Here is a 19224-nt window from a genome sequence, read left to right as displayed (position 1 = left end):
ACAGTAACCGAGCAGTCACTGGGACACCTAAGCAGTGCTGCTGGTACCAACCCGGCTGCAAGCAGACTGTTTCAGCCTTAGAAAGGTCATAGAGCTTTACGCCGAGTTGAGCAAGGAAGGGTCTGTTCTGTTTACCCTGCTTAGTTCAACAGCGTCTTACTTCTCTCCCAGCCAAGTCTCTCACAAGCACCTGCTAATAGCCTTCATTGTTTACAGTGCTTCTAACAAGTGTGGGTAGCTTCTCATTTGCATCTTTAATAGACAATTCCCAAAGCTGTGGAAACTACAGTTGGTTTTAGAAAGCCTGTATTCCGTGTCCTTTTGTCCTGTTTACCAACAGTGAAGGGGCTCTAACAGCTTGCCCACGCTTTAATCCAATCTTGTTTAACACTCTTACAGAAATTTCATGGCACGAAAGGTCACTAAGTCCATTTTCCCAGACCAGCAGAGTGAAGCTGAGGAAGGGGCGAGCAGAGGTCATCAGGCCATGTGGTGTAGTTACAGTGCCCCGCTCAGCACGTAGCTCGGAGGCTCTTTCAGCCGTGTAGACAACGCATCATCCCCTATGCAACCACACACAGAGAGACTGCTCTGCTTACGTTACAGAGGAGAAGAATGAGGTCTCATCCACCAAAGGCCACCTAGTAAGGAGGCCACAAGCTACATTACCAATGCTATGACTTCGAATGTGTTGCTTAGCAGGACAGTAAGACAAGCACTGCTTCCTACTTCCCACAACCATCTTTCTACTGAGACAGGAAACATCAGCATTACAGACGAGGAGGCATGGGAGTCCTGGGAGGCTACCGCCTAAAGGACAGAGGTGGTCCTGGGAATCTGTCTATTAAATCCAAGGCGCCCCGCAGTGCACACTGGGTAGAAGGCAGTGCTGGTTTCTGAAGTCAAAATCCATTACTCCCCTGGCTGCCGCTGTGACTGTTGTTATTTTCTGCAGAACACTCTCCCACAAAGTGCATTGAGAGGAAAATAACAATGATAAGAACACAGCTGATTCCGTATGCAAGCCCGCAGATCTGAATCCATGCATAATTTACTCAACACTGCCTGGCAGTCACTTAAGCTGAGGAGAGACTGCCATAAATTCAGGTCTGCGTACGCTAATTTATTTCTTATTTATTTTATCAATGCATATCTACGGCCTCCAGCGAGCTGCTTCAACACCTGCTTGAAGGCACCGGCAGCCCCGAGTTCAGCAGAGCAGAAAAGGGGACCCTGAAATAAGTATGTAACTCTGTCCTAGAACCATGAAAGCTAAATTAATTTTCTGGAAAACTGGGATTAAAGCCCTGCCTGCTCCCACCTTCTGTCTGTGAGGCACAGGACTGTAAAGGTGGCTGAGCATAATGCGCTGCTTTGCTTGGTAATGAGAGTCTGGTGTACTTCTTACAGGAATCACAGTACTCTTTGGGTGACACCAAGGCCAAGGTGAGCAAATCAGAGAGGGAACACAAATCAGAGAAGAAAAACAAAACTGCTGCTATTTTCTTGAGAGGTTACTGAGGAGCACGCACCACTCTAGGCAAGGTTGCAGCTCAAGTGTAGTCACACGGCCACTCGGAAGAAACATCGTTCACCCTGGGTGTGAGAATAGCATCTTTCCCAGGTAGGTACACTGCAGCCTAGACAGAGAACAGAGGCCATGGAAAAGGGAACCTGAATGTCTTCTCTTCATTTTTTTTCTTCTTCTTTTTTCTCCTCTTCATTTCTTATGTTGAGTTCTAAACTCATTTTGTTCGATTGGGGATGTAGTTCATTGGCAGAGCAAGTCCTGGGTTCAATGCCAAACCTTCTCCAAACAATAACAAAGGAAAAATGAAAAAATAGAAGTAGTAGCAAAAGCGCCCGGGCTTGACCTTTCCAGGAGCCAGAAGCTGTCTAGAAGCTCTTCGTCTGTGATTTGTTTAACTTGTGCCACTCCCTAGTAGTTGTCCCACCTAGATGGACATAGGGTCAGGACTGGCCAAACAGTAAAACCCCAAACTGCTGAGTCCCATCGTTTGCAACCTGGCAGAGCCAATGTGTGTACTTATATATACACCTTCAACATCCCTGACTCTGTCTCTATGTACGTTGATGGGACTGCAAGAAAGTCAAGAGAAAGGTCAGGGACACAGGCCGGAATGGAACAACATCTGGACCTTAGAAAGAGGCTTAGACATGAGTGTATGTACTCCTCATTCACTGTTAGTTTTCTCACTCATTAATTTTTTTTTACACACTCAACAGGGTATGAATCAAAAGAAGAAAAAGGCCATGTCCCTGCAGGTCAGCCCTAGCCTGCTCAGGCAGCATTTCCTGAGCATTTGTTCACAGATCCCCTAGAGTGATAAGGGAGTTCCTGGACTGTGGAGTTGGAGACTTACCCGCAGAACATGAAGATGGTGGTGGAGGTGGCATCGTAGGGCAAAGGCAGTGTCTGCTGCAGGCAAAGTTGCTCACACCCTCCGTTAAAGCCATCGGAGCAATCAATGCCCTTGGAGTGATCATAGCATCCTGAGCCATCCTTCATGGGTTTCAGTTCTTCAGGACACTGTTTAGGGAGAAGACAACAGGGTGGTTATGGTTCAGGAGATGACAGGTTCCATCTTTCACCTCAGACACAGATGGGGACCAGACTCTTATTTGACCCATTGAGAACAGTATTGCCTGGGATAACATTCTTTACTTCTATAACCTTCTTACCTGGCAGTAAATAGGGCTCTCACGGTCATCTTCTTCACAATTCTTCACTGAATTGTGATACCAAACGAGCATAATATTGTCAAGATACTGAGGACACAGTTTCCATAGAAACATTGTCTAAATCTCACTAATGTCAACAGTGCTAGTACCATTTATAATTATTGCCTGAGCCAGGTATCTTGTTATGATAGTCACCTAAAAAGGCTTCTAGGTATATTTAAAAAAGCAAACAAAGCAGTAATATGATTTTAAATTCCAGTTGCTCTTGCTGTGTGACCTTAGGTGAGGTACTACCCTCTCTGAGTTTCAGTGTTGTGTCTATAAAAGGGGCACAGTGTAACTGCAGATTAGATGTAAAGCTTTAATATGAAGCATAAGCATGAAAGCACACCTCATTTTAGATTCTGTCCCACAATTAATACTCAAAAATGTGTAGTACCTTTCTATATTAGCTTCATCTCTTTTGCATCCTTGTCCCCGGAGCCCTAAGTGAGCAACTTGTATGCTCACAATAGTGTGAGAGACTCCTAACCAGTGTGGCTTCTCTACACTGTCTTCTATGTGGTTACTGAAATGGTTTTCCTAAACAGCACCATGCCTCAGCATCTGTGAATAAGTGAGTCTGCAAATGCTTTGATTTTACTAAAATTAATGATAGACAATGATAGACCACTACATACTGCAAGTCCTCCATCAGCCATGTACACATCCTTGCATAGAACTCTCAATCCCTAAGCAAACCCCAGCGGTTCCCACCTTCTTAGGACCTCGGCTGTATTATATTTTTCTATGTGTCTTGTTGCTTTGGATCTCTGTAAATGGGAAATCTTGTGTTGAAGTTCATCTGCCTATTAATTCCCATTATTCAATGGGCTAAGCTCATCTCCAGATCCACTGAGGGAGAAGCAATCCCAATGCCCTTGCCTTCTGAACAGGATACCAAGTTTTCACATCAGTTACCTTGCTGTCATTTCCACTAAGAAAATACCCAGCCTCTTTGTCTATCTATAGACATCACTGATTAAAATACCCCTCCTTGCCTTGCCTGACAGCTCTACAGACAGCTCCTCACCATCCTAAAATTATAGGAACAACAACACACACATCCACATTAATTTCTAAAAAACCACCACAATAAAAAAGGAGGTCATCTCTCCTGGAAATTACATTTTCCTCAGTATGATTTGTAATTACAAATGCACAAGAGAGTTCTTGGGGACGTTTGAGCTGGTGCCAGCAAGGGTGATGGAGAAACTAGGTAATAAATGGCCTTTGTCAAGCGCAGAAAGACTATCAAACTGCTGCATTTTGTGCTTACAAAGAAAAAATCAATTTTGCATGTGAGTGAGGTGCTGTACATATTAATACAAGCTCAGGAGAGGCCTGGCCTGTTTCTGAACATCAACAATCCAGCAGAAGGGCACTGATCATGTGGTTGATCAAGACCAGTTGTTCTCCTGGGGGCTGAGTTCTGCCCACCCAGTAATATTCAAAAACAAGTGCTGAGTTTTCTCCTCCAAATAACATGAGATACATGGCATAAGGCATTTGTCAAAGTTCTTTCCACCCCTTTCTGACTCCCATTTCTTTTGTTCTTTCAATGGATGTTTTAGTTTGTTTGTTTTGTGTGTGTGTACATGTGTGCATGTTTTCTTCACCAAGTTACCCATTCTTATATCTTTAGTCCTTACAAAAAAACCACAAAAGGGAACTGACAATGGGTCTTGAAGATATGTGTCTACCACAAACCCCAGAAACTGTGAATGTTACCATCCATGGTAAAGACTTTGCAGGTGCAATTAAGAAAAAGCTCTTGTGATTATTTTGGATTTTACAGGGTAATCTAAATGTCACCACAAATGCCTTAGAAATAAGAAGATGCATGGAGAAATTGCACTCTCAACAGGAGGCAGTGCGAAGACTTGTAGCTGATCAGAGGACTGAGAACAAGAGTGTGTTGTGTGCTTGGCCCTAAGTGGACAGCTATATCACACCCATCCCTCAAACTCAAGGAGTATCACAGAAGAGGTGACAGAATTCTAGAACAAAAGTGGAGGATGGGGCCGAGTGCTGTGAGATGCTGACTTCTAGACGCCATGACTTATGAACTCAACAGAGCTGTGATTATCTGCATACAACCTGGCTTAAGAACAGCCAGCATTCCAGTATTGATGGGCAAGAAGTTCACCGCTAGCTGAGGAAGCTATTGGTAATTGAAGGCTGTTTGGAAAGGAGGGTTCATTTTTCTTCAGGTATGTGACCACTAGTAGGTTACCCACGTACATGTGGGAAGCACAAATTAGTCTCAGCATGTTATTGAAAAAGTAGAAGAGAACATGAGGTGGGAGGGGGTTGTGTGTGGGAGGTTCTGAGGAAATGGAAAGAAAATTAGGGCTGTCTCTGATAGATACACTGTACATATGTATGAAACTGTGAGTATCTATACCCACAGAGGATAAGTCAATGTGCAGGTGAAGACACAGAGGGATGCAATGTGGCCATGAGTCAGAACTGTTGGGGCCATCAGGAGCCGGAAGAAGAAATGCAGAAATACTCTCCTGGGGCCTCCAGTGGGAGCAGCACCTATCTATCAGCACCTTGAGTTGAGATTGTTGTCTTACAAAAGAGTTAGAGAATGCAAGGTGTTGTTTTCAGTCACCCAGCCTGTAATTCCCTTCAGTAACCAGAGGAGACATAGATGGATACTGTTACTGTTTCCATTTACAGATGAGGAAAGTGAAGAGGTTACACAATCAGTGTGGGAAAGGGCAGGGCTTCCTGCTGTTTTCAACTCTGTAGCTCTTAAATGAATTTTGGGTGTGGTAATTAATCTTGATTGTAAACTTAATTATATTGAGATTAGCAAAGCCATGTATGTCTTTAAGGATATTTCTAAGAAAGGATTTGATCATGATGGCAGTGATCAAATTATTGGTTTAAACCACTGATGCATCCAAAATTTGAATATTGTATTTAGAAGTGGGGATGTTGTGGAAAACTGGACTAAACCAGAGGAAGTAGACTACTGAGGCACACCTCTGAAGGTTGTGTCTCTGTTTTGCCCTTTTCCTCCACTCTCTCAGCTCCCTGGCTGCTGTGGTAAACAGCTTTTCCTTACCATGCCCTTTTAGCATAATGTTCTACAGGACCGCAGTCAGAAGCCATGGAGACAGCTGTGATGTAGGAGGGTCATCTGTGTTATTTCCATTGGTTAATAAAGAAACTGCCTTGGGTTTTGATAGGACAGCAGCTTAGATAAGCAGAGTAGACAGAACAGAATGCTGGGAAGAAGGGAAGTGAGTCAGACACCATGATTCTTCAACCCGAGACAGATGTAGGCTGGAATCATTCCCGGTAAGCCACCACCTTGTGGTGCTACACAGATTATTAGAAATGGGTTAATCAAGATGTGAGAGTTAGCCAATAAGAAGCTAGAACTAATGGGCCAGGCAGTGTTTAAAAGATTACAATTTGTGTGTTGTTATTTTGGGGTATCAGCTAGCCAGGCAGCTGGGAGCCAGGCAGCAGGAACACAGTCTGCTGTTCCTTCTACACAGCTGATCCTGGACTGCATCCTCTGATACCATGACCCGTAATAAACGTTTCCTCTTTTAAGTTGTTTCTTAGGAATATTTTTCTCAATAATGAAAAGCTGAGAGATATATTGGATAAAGTAAGACTGGTCCTCAGCTGATCTCAGCACCTTACTCTACAACTAAGGTTCGGAAAATGGACGTACATCCCAGACAAACATGATATAGGATTCCCCTCTGTATGCTGTGAATATGTTTTATTTTCATTAGTTAATGAATAAAGCTCTTTCGGCCAAAGGCTTAGTAGAGCAAAGCAAGGCAGGAAATCCAAACAGACATATATAGAGAGAGTAGTAAGATTCTAGAAGTCATGATGTAGGTGCCACAAGTGTAACATCCTGGCTATGGTAAGCCACATCCTAGTGGAAGTACATAGATTAATAAAAATTGGTTAATTCAAGATGTAAGAGCTAGCTAGAAATATGCCTGAGTCACTGGCCAAACAGAGTTGTAATTAATACAGTTTCTGTGTGATTATTCAGGTCTGGGCAGCCAGAAAAGAAAGATCAATCTCTGCCTACACAGACACATCCCAGCCAGACTCTCAGCTAAGGAATTTGGTCTCCCTAGTCTCATCTGTGGGCTCTCTGACCGCACACTCCATTTTAGATATATAAGTCTGCTGCATCTCACTGTGCCTCAGGGACTCACCTGTAAATAGAAATAATAAGGCCACTCTTGATGGCATTTCTGTAAACTGTGAGAAAACTGTGAGGGTTTTTGGGTCTGGCTTTGTTTGGGTCTGGCATATAATAAGCACTCAACAAATAAAAAAGATATGGACAAAAAAAGAGGAAAAGCTGTAGACAGATAAGTTATAAAATGGTAAGTACATCTACCCTCTATACCCATAGAAAACTGAACTAGAAAGCCTAGGTGACTTTCTTCTCCTTTCCTATTGGTCAAATCCTTCACTGGGTCACTTAGCAGATACTTATTGAACAAGTGATATTGAAGCAAGGCTGAGCAAGTGCTCTAGCTGCTAGTTACAAAGTAATACATGAGATAGGAAGCTCCTGCTTTCACAGTGTTTGAACTCAGAGCATGGACAAAAAAAAACTAAATAAGTAAAATGATTACATGGGGAAGTCACTTACTTCTTTAACAGCAGTGTCATGTGATAATGGTTTAATAAGGATGGGGTTAATATAACACGAATTAACAACACACATGTAAATAAACATTCTATTTGAAAAGTGGCTTGGGTTATTTATCTGAAAGCTTTGCATCAGTTTGGGAAATATAGGCTTCTTTACTATGTGTGTTTTCCAATTCATGACTATACATGCTTTCACAATTCTTTAGATTTTCTTCTATTCCTTTCATTAGCATTTACATTTTAATATACATGTCCCATACACATTTAGTCAAATTATTGTTTATGTTTTACAAATCGTAAGTGATACTGCATATTTTTATTTCATTGTCCCTAAGTTCATTGCAATATATAAGTAATAGTAAAAGAGGCCAACTGAGGGCTTGGCAAAACTGATGGCTTAGCAGTTAGGAGGCTTGGTGCTGCCCTTTCAGAGGACCAAAGTCCAGTGACTGGAGCCCACAGTAGGTGCTTCACAACTGCCTGCAACTCCAGCTCCAGGGGATTCAGTGCCTTCTTCCGGCATTCATTCTTACTCATTCACTGTCTATACACAAACAACACACACACACACACACATGCACAGACACACACACATACAATCACACAGACACACACATGCACATACACTCACACATGCACACACACAGACACACACACGCACACACAATCACACAGACACACACATGCACATACACTCACACATGCACACACACAGACACACACACGCACACACAATCACACAGACACACACATGCACATACACTCACACATGCACACACACAGACACACACACGCACACACAATCACACAGACACACACATGCACATACACTCACACATGCGCACACACAGACACACACATGCACACACAATCACACATACACACACAGACACATATACACATGCACACGCAAACATACACACACACTTATTAAAATAGAATCTTATTCATGCTTAGAGTTTTTCTAAAGAACTTTAAGTATTAGTCAGTAAATAAATGTATGACTTATGAATAAGAGCACTACAGCCTTCTGTCCACCTTTCTTATATTTTTTTCTGGTCTTAATGGCTAGGATATCTGTCTGGCACTGTGTTGTATAACAGGCATCACTCTGGTGATGCTTCAGAGAAAACAGATTGCACAGTGGCCTGTTGTTTTCATGCCAATGTCTGCCTTTCAATATTGCAGATCTCTTCAGAAAACATGTCTTCCATCAAATCCAACTTTATGTAGATTTTTCCGACCAAACTAAAGTTTCCAAGTCTATCTGCTAAACCTTCTGCTCTTTATACTTACTATAAACCTGGATAAAATCGGTAAACAAAATGCACACCATAGCTTTGGACATTTTTGGTATTTACTCTGCCAAATTAACTACCCTCTCACTTTAGTCTATCATAAAAATATCAAGACAGACAAAATGTAAACAAATTTTTGGATAGAATACAGCACCCATTTCCCACTGGAGTCACTGGCTCATCGAAAATCGCATGCGTGGTGTTTACTGTTGGCATTTTGGTCTTCTGAATCCCTTTCTGCCAGACTCACCTATTCAGCCCGGTCTTCATCATCTCCACTGGCCTGATAATCAGTTCAAAGGTTTATGACCTCAATAAGGTTCAACTGTAGCAACAACCCCACTTCTGAGACATTGATTTTCTCTTTCGATTCCTTTTTGTATCTCCGTGACTAAGCCAAACAACTAAAGAGAAAATTTTCTGTTTGTCAGTGTTTCGTGCCATGGGGAGAATGAGGAAGAGGAGATTGTTCATGTGGACAGTGAAGAAAGGACTGACAACCAGGTTGAAAGTTGATGTTCAGGCCCTACACTGACCTAGTTCCTCAAGCTTGATTACCCCAAGAAAACGTTCTACCACCACAACCCTGGTCTCTGTCTCCCACAGAGCACTGCAAGCTAGAAACCAAGTGTTGGCACTCGTGCCTTTAAGAGGCTTTTCACATTTATGCCATGAAACACCTAAGACTTCCTCTTTGGTCCATGGGGCACTTAGAAGTATGTTGTTTCCAAGTATGCAGTGATGTTTGGACCACTTCTGCAGTGGGCTCAAGGGGCACCTTCCCCACAGAACTCACCTGCTGAAATCTTATCTCTTATTTTGGTATTCGTTTCATTACATCATGGGGACAGTGCTCTCCTATGTGCTGTTAGTGTCCTGATAAGGAAGTGAGATCACAGTTCTCTGTCTTTCAAACATGAAGATACAGGGAATAAAGGAAGTCAGGTGACTGTCTTTTCCTACTTAGCGGATCAGTTCCATATTGGTTTCACAATTCTGGTCTTCAGAGCTGCCAAGTATAAATATCTATTAATAAAGTTACCAGATCTGTGGTGTTTGTTCCAGCAACTTGACTGGAAAGATATACTCTGTTAATCATTTCCAGCTTGCTTCTACTATGTCTGGAAAACATAATTTGTATATGTAAGTTCTTTAAACCTATTAAGAACTTTTTCCTGGCCAAGAATATATGTTCTAGCTTACCATGTATTTTGTAGGCACCAGAACATATTTAAATTTCAGTTTGTGGCACAGTATTCTTTTACAGTTATCTATATCCTTCGAGAGAGTGTTGCTTGGTTCTTCTTATAATTCTGCTAATTGTCTGTTGTTCTGCCAGTGTTGAAGGAGGAATAGTGAAGAAATCAAATATAATTGTGGATTTGTCTTTTTTTTTATCATTCTTTTGATTTGTTCAATGTTCTTTGTTGTTTGGTGTATAAACACTTATGGTGATTATGTCTTAGTTGTGAAGATTCCATTATTTGTATATTATATTCTTCCCTGGTAATTTCTAATAAGTTGTTTTTTTATCTAATGTCAATATAGTCACTCCTCTTGTTTTAGTTACATAGTTCAGGTCTCTCTCTCTCTTTCTCTCTTAAGCTTCTACCTCCACGTAGATGTTAAATGCATTTCAAATAGGTAGCATATAACTGAAACTGTTTTCAACTCCCCTGCCAATTCTCATCTTGAAATCTGTGTACTCAGGTGCCTTAGATTTAATATGTCAACTGATACATTATTGCCATGTGATGGTCTGCTTTCTGTTCTCTTTCATTTCCCTTTTTTTCTCTCTTGCCTATGGGTTGTTCAGAGCTTCATTTGGATTTATCTGTTTTTGTTTTTTACATTTCCTTGTATAATTTTAGAGTTGCAGTGCTTTCGGTTTACATAACTTGGCAAAGTTGACTGGCGTCATCATTTTTTTTCCCTAGAAGAAGTAATGCTTTTTTTCTCATTATGTTTTATGTCCATTGCTCTTCTCCCAATGCAATGAAATTTCTTCATCATTCCTTTAAATACGTCGAGAACCAATCAGACAGTGCCGTCAGTTTTCATTTCAATCATCAAGCCAAGCACAGTTTTAAAGAAAGGGAAAGAATGTCTGTGTGTCTACCTGTACGTTATTCTCTTCCTTCCTTCTCAGTGTTCAAATGTCCTCCTGCCATCATTTCTTTTCTTTCTTTCATTAATTAGTAGATGGGATTTTTTTTAAAACAAGGTTTCCTGTAGCCTAATCTGACTTCTCAGGGTTGGAATTTCAGGTATGCTTCCCTGACTCCCCTTGTTTACCACTTCCTTACTGTTGAGACAACGTCCTCAACCATTCCCTCCCAGACAGTGTGCAGGACACAATCTCTCTTTTCCCTTAGCTGAGGATGTTTTGATTTCTCTTGGATTCGTAGGGGATGTGCTCTCTGAACTTTAAATTTTTCATCGTTCAGTCACTACAAGAATTGCACTTTGGTGTCAGCACTTGGGAGGCAGAAGCAGGCAGATATCTGTGAGTTCTGGACCACCCTGGTCTACATGTGAGTTCCAGGCCAGTCAGGGATACCTAGAAATAAAACACAAAAATTGCATTTTTTTCTTTATGGCCTTTTATGGTTTCTTAGGAAAACTCTACTGTCATTAAAATGATGTTGCTTTCATTAATAAGGTCTAATTTCATTTCCATTCATCCATCTTGTTAAAATATAAAAATGACTAATGTTTTTATATTAACATGTTCGTATAGATACCGTTTAGCGCTTGCCCAGTCTTTTAAATATATGGGTGTTCAGACTTGTTCAGCTGTAAAACAGGAGAAGTAAACTAAATCTAAACTCGAAATGCAGTACCTTGATGCTGAAATGCCCAGGCTTCCACTGGGAGCTGTTTGTCATCACAACACCCTCTGTTTGACCTGTTTCCTCTGATGCTGCTTCAGCCAGGAAGACTTTTTCTAACAAAGAGTTAGCACATGTTCTCCTTCGGCCTCCATTGACATCTAAAAGATAAGGCTCCTCCTTGTGACTCTGGGAGATAGTACTTCAGGAACATCGGCCCTTCCAAGACAGGAGGAATTAAGCCTAGATGTTGCTCCTTACTTGGCCTCTCTGATTCCACACTAGTGGGCCTGGGCCTCCTGGTCATTGATGCAAAGCCTTAGTTTCTCCTAGTCCACTTGTGACAGCAAGCCAGGAAGGATTGTTCCAGGGCTGTGTGTTAGTAGTGGAAGTTCTGCCTCTTCAGGAGTCCTCCCTGCAGACAGTGGACAGGAGGAGGGTGCTCACTACCTGATGAAAATTCAAGTTCTGATGCTTTACTCAACATTTGCTGGCATGGAAGCAAGGCAAGTCCACATTTTCCCCTGTGGTTTTGAGAGTAGACCCGTTATTATTTAACAATTCGCAGCCTTGCTCAGCCGGTACCCTCCTGGAAACTGAACAGAGTTACCTTGATGTGGATGCCTTGGGCTTCTATTTTTTTTCTCTAACGTGCCTATTGCATTTCTGAGCTGCAAAGAGAAAATTCTGGACACTCCCTTTTCTTTCCCTTATCCTGAATACCAATGTTCACAAATGATAACTTTCTCTCCACCTCTGAGAGATAAAGAAAGGGAGACAGTGTGTGTGTTGTATATAGTGTCTAGGGATGTTAGTTGTAGTTAACAAGAGAAAAATAGAGAAAATATGTCTATTTCCCCACAGGCTGTTTTTGCACAGCCCAAAGCTAAGAATGACTTTAACATTTTTTTTTTCAGAAAAAGAAGAACAAGAGATAAAAATAAAGGACCACATGACTTACCAAGTCTAAAATATTTACTGTATAGTACTTTACACTTCAAAAGGGGGAAAGTTGGCTGCTGACCCATGACTTCAGCCCTGAAAGTTATCAGTGTTTGTTCTAAGTCTACCTGGAGGGTTTCGGGAGTGTTGTCAGCACAGGAACCCAGTGATTCTATTTGCTCCTTTGAAGAGATTACCCAAGTCAGTGAATTCAGTTATCTCTAAGCATTTTCTTAGAGCTCACAACAGAAGCCCTGAGCAGCAGGCTCTCAGAGAGGGAGAGTGGGAGTGGGCATGGAGAGGAGGACAAGTCCTCGAAGCAGTGAGTCACCACTTAGAGGGTGACCCCTCTGTCCAGCACTGCAGCGTGAGTAGGTGAGAGAGATGGAGTCTAACTCAGCTCAGCTGGGATCCATTCTGCTCGATTAACGGGGAGCACCCTTAAGAAGATTCAGGAACAGGGTCTCCTTGAGCTTTAATCCATCTCAGTTCTAGAGGAAGACAGCAAGACAGGGAAATTCCCAGCTGCCCCACCATCAGCTGGTCCTACTCAAATCCCCCTCCCCCAGCCTCTTCTTCTGTTCCCTGTGCCTGCTCTTGATGCTTCCCAGCCCAATTTTTCATCATCACCTAGCAATTTGTTTCTGTTTGTAATTATGCATTTTAATGTTCATTAATTATGGAATGCAAATTGCTCCGAGTGCAAAATTTGTAATGAGCTGTTCTGCCACCCCTCCCCCATGTCTAGAAGGTGGGCCAGCTGTTCTCAGCAGAAGGAAAAACCAACTTACAAGACAACAAAACAAAACACTCTCTCTTGGGGTCTGAATGTTTTGCAAAGTAAATAAAGCTGAGAGGTTTCTTTGTGGCACCAAATGAGGGTCTGTCTCTCCCGAATCCTGAGAGACCTCGGTTTATGTTCCACATTTATCTGTTTTTCCTACAGGGACCTGGCCTTTTCCTGCAGGTGTACCCTGAACTGGTTGCTGAACTTCTCTGACCTCAGATCTTTTTAGCTAGAGGACAAGTCAGCTGGATTCCCACCGGCTGGGGCAAACAATTTCTTAGAATCTGGAGTTTCATTTGGCCCTACTGTGGCCTCTAACTGGTTAGGTGGCTTCAGTACAACACAAAAGACTGATCCTCCACGGGAGAATGAGAGCACTGGGCAGTGGAAGTTGGAGAAGCTGTTCACTGTTCAGTTTTTTTTTTTTTTCTTCAAAGTATTGTGGAAAGAGGAGAACCATCTTGATAGCCTTTGAGAGGAACTGACTGAACATCAGAGACTGGAGAAGGGTGCCCGTGGCTTTGCTTACCTATGCTCAAACTGTGCCATCCTCTAGGGGACCTGCAAGTATTCACCCTCCTAGGTCTCTGCATGAGAGCAACTGTAATAACCGGGCTACCTCCCAATGTTCCTGTTGACTTGAGCACAGCTCCTGTGATGGCCCTGGAAACTCAGTAACACACTACGGCAGTGAGGCTTCAGCCCACCAGGGTCTAGCAGAGCTAGCTGTCAATCACATAGAATGCACGGTACTACAGCGAAGTCTTTCTTAGCCATTTCTTTGGTTTATGTTTTGCTCCTCTGAGGCTTCGTTTCCACATGTACATAGTGAAGAAAGAAAAAAAGATGTTAGCTTTTGAGAGGACCAAGTGAGATCATGCACCCTGATACAAAACAGGTGCTCATGAAATGTGGGCACTTTGCTAATTCCTCCAGACATGAAACCTTCAGTGAGGACTCGAGAAGATCATCTAAGAAAAGCAGCAGACACGGACAGAATGACTCTTTGTTCTCATGGGCAAAGTTGAAACAGTTAGCTCCTGGACATTTTGTAGACGAGAGAACAGGGGCTCGGAGAGACCTTGGGACTTGCCTGAGGTCACATCAGAAGTGAGTAGTAGTGTGAACTATCATTCATTGAAGCCTTCCTGACTGCAAATGCGTATCTGTTCCCCTGAACCTCATGGAGGCTGGACAACCTATCATGTCCCAGCAGGTTCAGGTTGATGAGGTCTTCAAGGGATTCTGGGAGCCTTCTGAGGGAGCTCTCCACCAGGCCATAAGAAGCCTTGAAAGCTTTAAGAATAGAGAGGTGGTTTGTAACAGGGTGGATGTGCAGGTAAAATACAACATCTTGGGAACAAGAAAAAGGAGGGCAGAAAACAAGGAAGAACATAAAATGGATATTTATTGAACCCCATTGTGTGTTTGATACTTTGCCATTTAATGTCTCAGAGTTTTCACAATGCCCAGAGGTTCCCTGGAGAGAGGCCCACTTTACAGACAAGATTACTGAAAATCATATAAGCTACAAAAGGTTGCTGAATTCTTCAACACAAACTGTTGTTTGATGGTAGAATGAGGGGATTTGGCTTTCTTGGTCCCAGCGAGCCTGTTGAATGCCGTCTGGCACATACGTGAGTGGGGAAGGCCAAGCTGGCCCCCTGGTACTAGCTCTCTCCTCTTCTCGGGCTCAGTCTGTCAAGGCCGGCTAGTCCAGAAACTAATACTGACATTGATTTAGACAAACAGGCCAGTCAAGATCCCATAATTACTGGGCACTTTAATCAACTCATGCCGGTTCAGTTGCCGTTCAATTTGTATTCAGGTCTCAGTGCTGACAGGGAGGGAAGGGCGTTACCGCAATAAGAATTGAAGGGAGCGATAGTCCTGGGCTGTGGAGCAGCAGCTGGAGTCCCCACCAGGGTCCTCTGGCCTCGGGGTGGAGACAGCAGAGAGTGCCCCAAATCCTGGGAGCGTTCTAAACATAAATACAAATCCCCATGCCACAAAGGCACCCCAAACAATTTCTATACTCAACCAGACCCAAGCTCTGGGCATGTGCCCTCTTCTGGTTGGTCCTGTCTACTAAATAATCCCACATGCCCTATATTATAGGTCCCATGGTACTGTCCTGTGTGTCGCTTTCTGATCTTTGATAGAATGTTCAGGAGAAAAAGCAATGAAGTCTAGTACAAAAGCTGTGCTTCCTATCTGTGTGACATCAGACAACTCAAGACATCTCTCCTCTGCTTGATTTTATATGGACTCCTTGATAGATAAATAATAGCCTCTGGGGTTTGGGGTAATAAGAAGAACCATCACAGGTAATAACTACGTCTGTTCAGCCTCTTTCTTTTGATTATTTGTTATTGTATTTTGTGCTGCTGAGGATGGAACTCAGGGTGGCCCACATGCCAGGCAAGTGCTTTACTGCTGGGCTTCAGCTTCTCTCCTGCCTCCTTCCTGTGCAACGGTCAGAAAAACATCTTCCTTCTCCGCCATGCTGAGATAATTCTTGCTATGCTGCCTGTCTCCCAGGACTCCTGGCTATCGAGGAGAAGAACTGTCACAATTTGTCTCATTTTCAGCTCCAAATGGCATGCAAGGCAAGTAAGACCTTTCTGGTTAGGCAGGACTGGGCCTGGGCGTCTCCTGGTGTAGCCATGTGCAAGTCGCAGGATGCTATCTCGTCCTTTCATTAACACCTTAGACCTTAGTTTTCTCAATGTAAAAATGAGCCTAGTTTATACCTACTTAAAATTGTTATAGAAAAAGTAAAATTCAAATATTTAATGCCCCACTTTGGTGCCTGACATGTGGCAAAATTCCAAATGTTAGGAGATTTGCTATTATGATTATTATCACTTTTAATAATTGGCTTGGTAAATCTTTTTGAAATGCAATGTAAGTCTAGTTGTACTGCTTCATCTTGGCTTGTTTTCCCGTGAAATACCAACAGGCCATTCTTTCCACATGCCAGCCATCTGGGCAGCATTCAAAACACGTTCACTGCAGGCACGACAAAGGAAATGAAAATGTTTTCAGGCCATCATGTGGGCCAAGCCCTGTGCATGGCAGTGTCCTCGTGTGACTCTGATGTAGCTCTGCTGCAGTTCTCTGACCTTGCTGGGAATAGCATGTGTTTTGGAAAGAGGAAACAGGAGTTGAGGCCACACCCTTTCTCTTGGTGCTCAGCTTTAGATGAAGAATTATAGTATGTGCGTTCAAGTGTACTGGTCTTTACCTCAGAGAGAACCTACACTGAGTGGAGGAGCGAGTGAGCACCTAGACCAAATACACTTGTGACTGAAACCCTAGGATTGTGCCAAAGAACAAAGGACAAATTCTGAAGCAAATAAAATAAAAGGATGACGTAGGCAAGTACACATTTCTCTAAAGCAAAAATATGAAAAGACAAAAACAATCCATAAAGACAATCATGTCAACTTCATAAATCACTGGGAAATTTCAAATCAAAATTACAATAATTTCTATATTAATCTCACTTGGGAACTATTACCAAACCAATAATAATAATAATAATAATAATAATAATAATGAAGATTTGTAAAAATTAGAATCCATGGGCACATTGATTGATGATGGGATTGTAAGACAGTGTGGCTACTTACAAGACACAGGTTTCTCAAATAAAAATGAAAATAAAACTATAATGTCGTGCAGCAGTCCTACATCTGTGCATAACTCCAAAATAAACAAGAACAAGGTCTTGGAGAGATACTTGGATGACCTCGATGGCATTATTCACAGTAGCTATAAAGTGGAATCACTGACAAATGAATAACTCAAGAAAGGATGTGGTACATGCACACAGTACAATGTTATTCTGCCATGAACTAGAAATTCTGATGCGTGTGATACTGTGGATAAACCCTGAAGACACGCTGACATGAAGACAAAAAGACCAACACTCTGCTTTATTTCCATGAGGGACCGAGAGGTGAGGGAAAATGAAATAGAGGTTCCCACAAGTTGTGGGGACAGAGAATGAGCTGTTGTCTTAGAGGGTATAGTTCTATCAGGTAAGAGCGGCTGTGGGCATTGATGGGCACTGATATAAATGCAGCTAATGCTACTATAGCATACACATAAAAATGGTTACGATGATATGATGGTTTATCCCGATTGTCAGTTTGACAGGATCTAGAATCAAAAGCCTCTAGAAATGCCTATGTGGGACTGTGTAGATTAGGTTAATATCTGCCTAAACATGGGCATCCCTATTCCATGATCTGAGGCCATTAGACTGCCGTAGAGTTTTATTTGAAGATGTGTTACCTTTGTCTATGCTGTGAAACATTTGTCTTAATGATGCAAAAATGTGTCACATTCTTTAGTGTTGCGTTTGTTTAACTCTGTGAAGCCGTGATTCTTTGCCTGGCTAAAACCCCTGATGGTCTAATAAAGAGCTGAAGAGCTAATAGCAAGGCAGGAGAAAGGATAGGCAGGGCTGACAGGTAGAGACAATGAACAGGAAGAGAAATCTGGGAGGAGAGAAGAAGGATCAGAAGTTAAGGAAAGCTGGCTAGAAAGAAGCCAGTATATTGATAAGAAAGAATGAAACTGTGTGATTTATTTAGAAAGTAGGTGGTGAGCCCTCCAAAATAGTAAGAGTTAAAAAACAAAAAACAGTCAAAAACATTTTGGAATTTCAATGTGGGGCTAGAGTAAAAGGAGATCCAACAGCAGACTGTATTAAAAAAGATCAACCAGGTGAACATGGACATTTGTCACTCTAGGCTTCCTGACTACAGATGCAATGTGACCAGCTGCCTAAGAGCCCCTGCCACCATGACTTTGCCACCATGATGGACTCTCCTTTCTGCATGTCAGAAGTAAATCCTTTACTCTTGGGTTGCTCTGTCAAGATATTTATCATAGGAAAAGCAATGGGACTGGAAATTCTATCTCATGTGTAAACAGAATCAAAACATGAGTGATATTAAAGTAGAATGTATGATGATTACTACAGACCCTAAGAAGACCCTCGGTCACCTGGAGGACTGGGCTAACACACAGGGAGAGTAAATCTCAGTTGAAGCTGGCTTTTGATGTGGCGACCATGCTGGGATAGCACGATGTCACTGCACAGTAGGCCTGCATGCTCTCTCTGTGTGTCTCTCTCTATTTGCCTCTCTCCATGTGTCTGTTACTCTCTCATCATCATGGTCAATGGAGCATATGACCAGGTGACCCTCCTTTTTGAGGTGACCCAGGAGTTAGGAGACACAGACAGGCATCTTTGTCCTTAGAAGAGACCTTTCATTTGCTGGCCCTCAGTCTTTCTAATTATATCGTGATGAATGTGCAAGCTGTTCTGATTTTACAATACAATTTTCCCTCCTACGCTTCTTTTGAAGAAGCCAGGAGAATCTCAAGGGAGGTCAGGTGACAGTGTTCAACTCCCGAGCCAGAGAACTGCGGAAAGGGTTTGCTCCAGCGAGGGGGCTTTGAGCTCATGCCCACAGCCCACCCCTCAGAAGGCTGATCGCCCTTCTCATTGTCCCCATCTTCAGCTCCGTTAGGCTGTTCCATTCAGCAAACACCTAATCAGAGTTTCTGGTCTCCCAGGTCTCATGAAGTCCCAGCTGTGTTCTCAAGAGGTACCACTCTGGGGTGGAGGTTGGGGGGCACATAAGCATGTTCTTACAGTCTTTGAGGTTTTATGTGGTAGAAATAAGAGCCAAGGGCTGAGGAAGGGGAGGCCAGGGAACACTTACTGAGAAAAGCCTGCCAGGAATCCTGAAAAATGTCTGTTCAATAATTGTCTGGTCATGGTAATAAATAGCCTTTGTATAGCTCATTAATAATAATAATAGCTAGCAGTTAATAGTGCTTACTGTGTGCCAGGCACTGTTTAAATGTGTTTGGAATACTAATTCATAATGTGAAGAACATCCCGATGATATTACCCTACACATTTTCAGAGGAGGAAACTGAGGCACTG

The 19224-nt window shown here is 42.5% G+C and overlaps 1 protein-coding gene across 4 annotated transcripts in view; it reads right to left on the bottom strand.

Annotated features, from left to right (window-relative positions):
- Astn2 (astrotactin 2) overlaps positions 1-19224 on the bottom strand; it is a 998237-nt gene that overhangs the window by 357792 nt on the left and 621221 nt on the right. For all 4 annotated transcript variants that reach the window (XM_041632337.1, XM_041632338.1, XM_041632339.1 and 1 more), the window contains one exon: positions 2385-2551. In XM_041632337.1, coding sequence (XP_041488271.1) covers positions 2385-2551 — 167 coding nt within the window. The remainder of the gene's footprint in view (positions 1-2384; positions 2552-19224) is intronic.

This window comes from Microtus oregoni, unplaced genomic scaffold (assembly GCF_018167655.1).
Source record: "Microtus oregoni isolate MIOR12 unplaced genomic scaffold, Mior012 000041F_ref0000270, whole genome shotgun sequence".
NCBI classification, from domain to species: Eukaryota; Metazoa; Chordata; class Mammalia; order Rodentia; family Cricetidae; genus Microtus; species Microtus oregoni.
The sequence above is the reverse complement of the archived record's forward strand: the minus strand, read 5'-3'. Positions and strand labels throughout refer to the sequence as shown.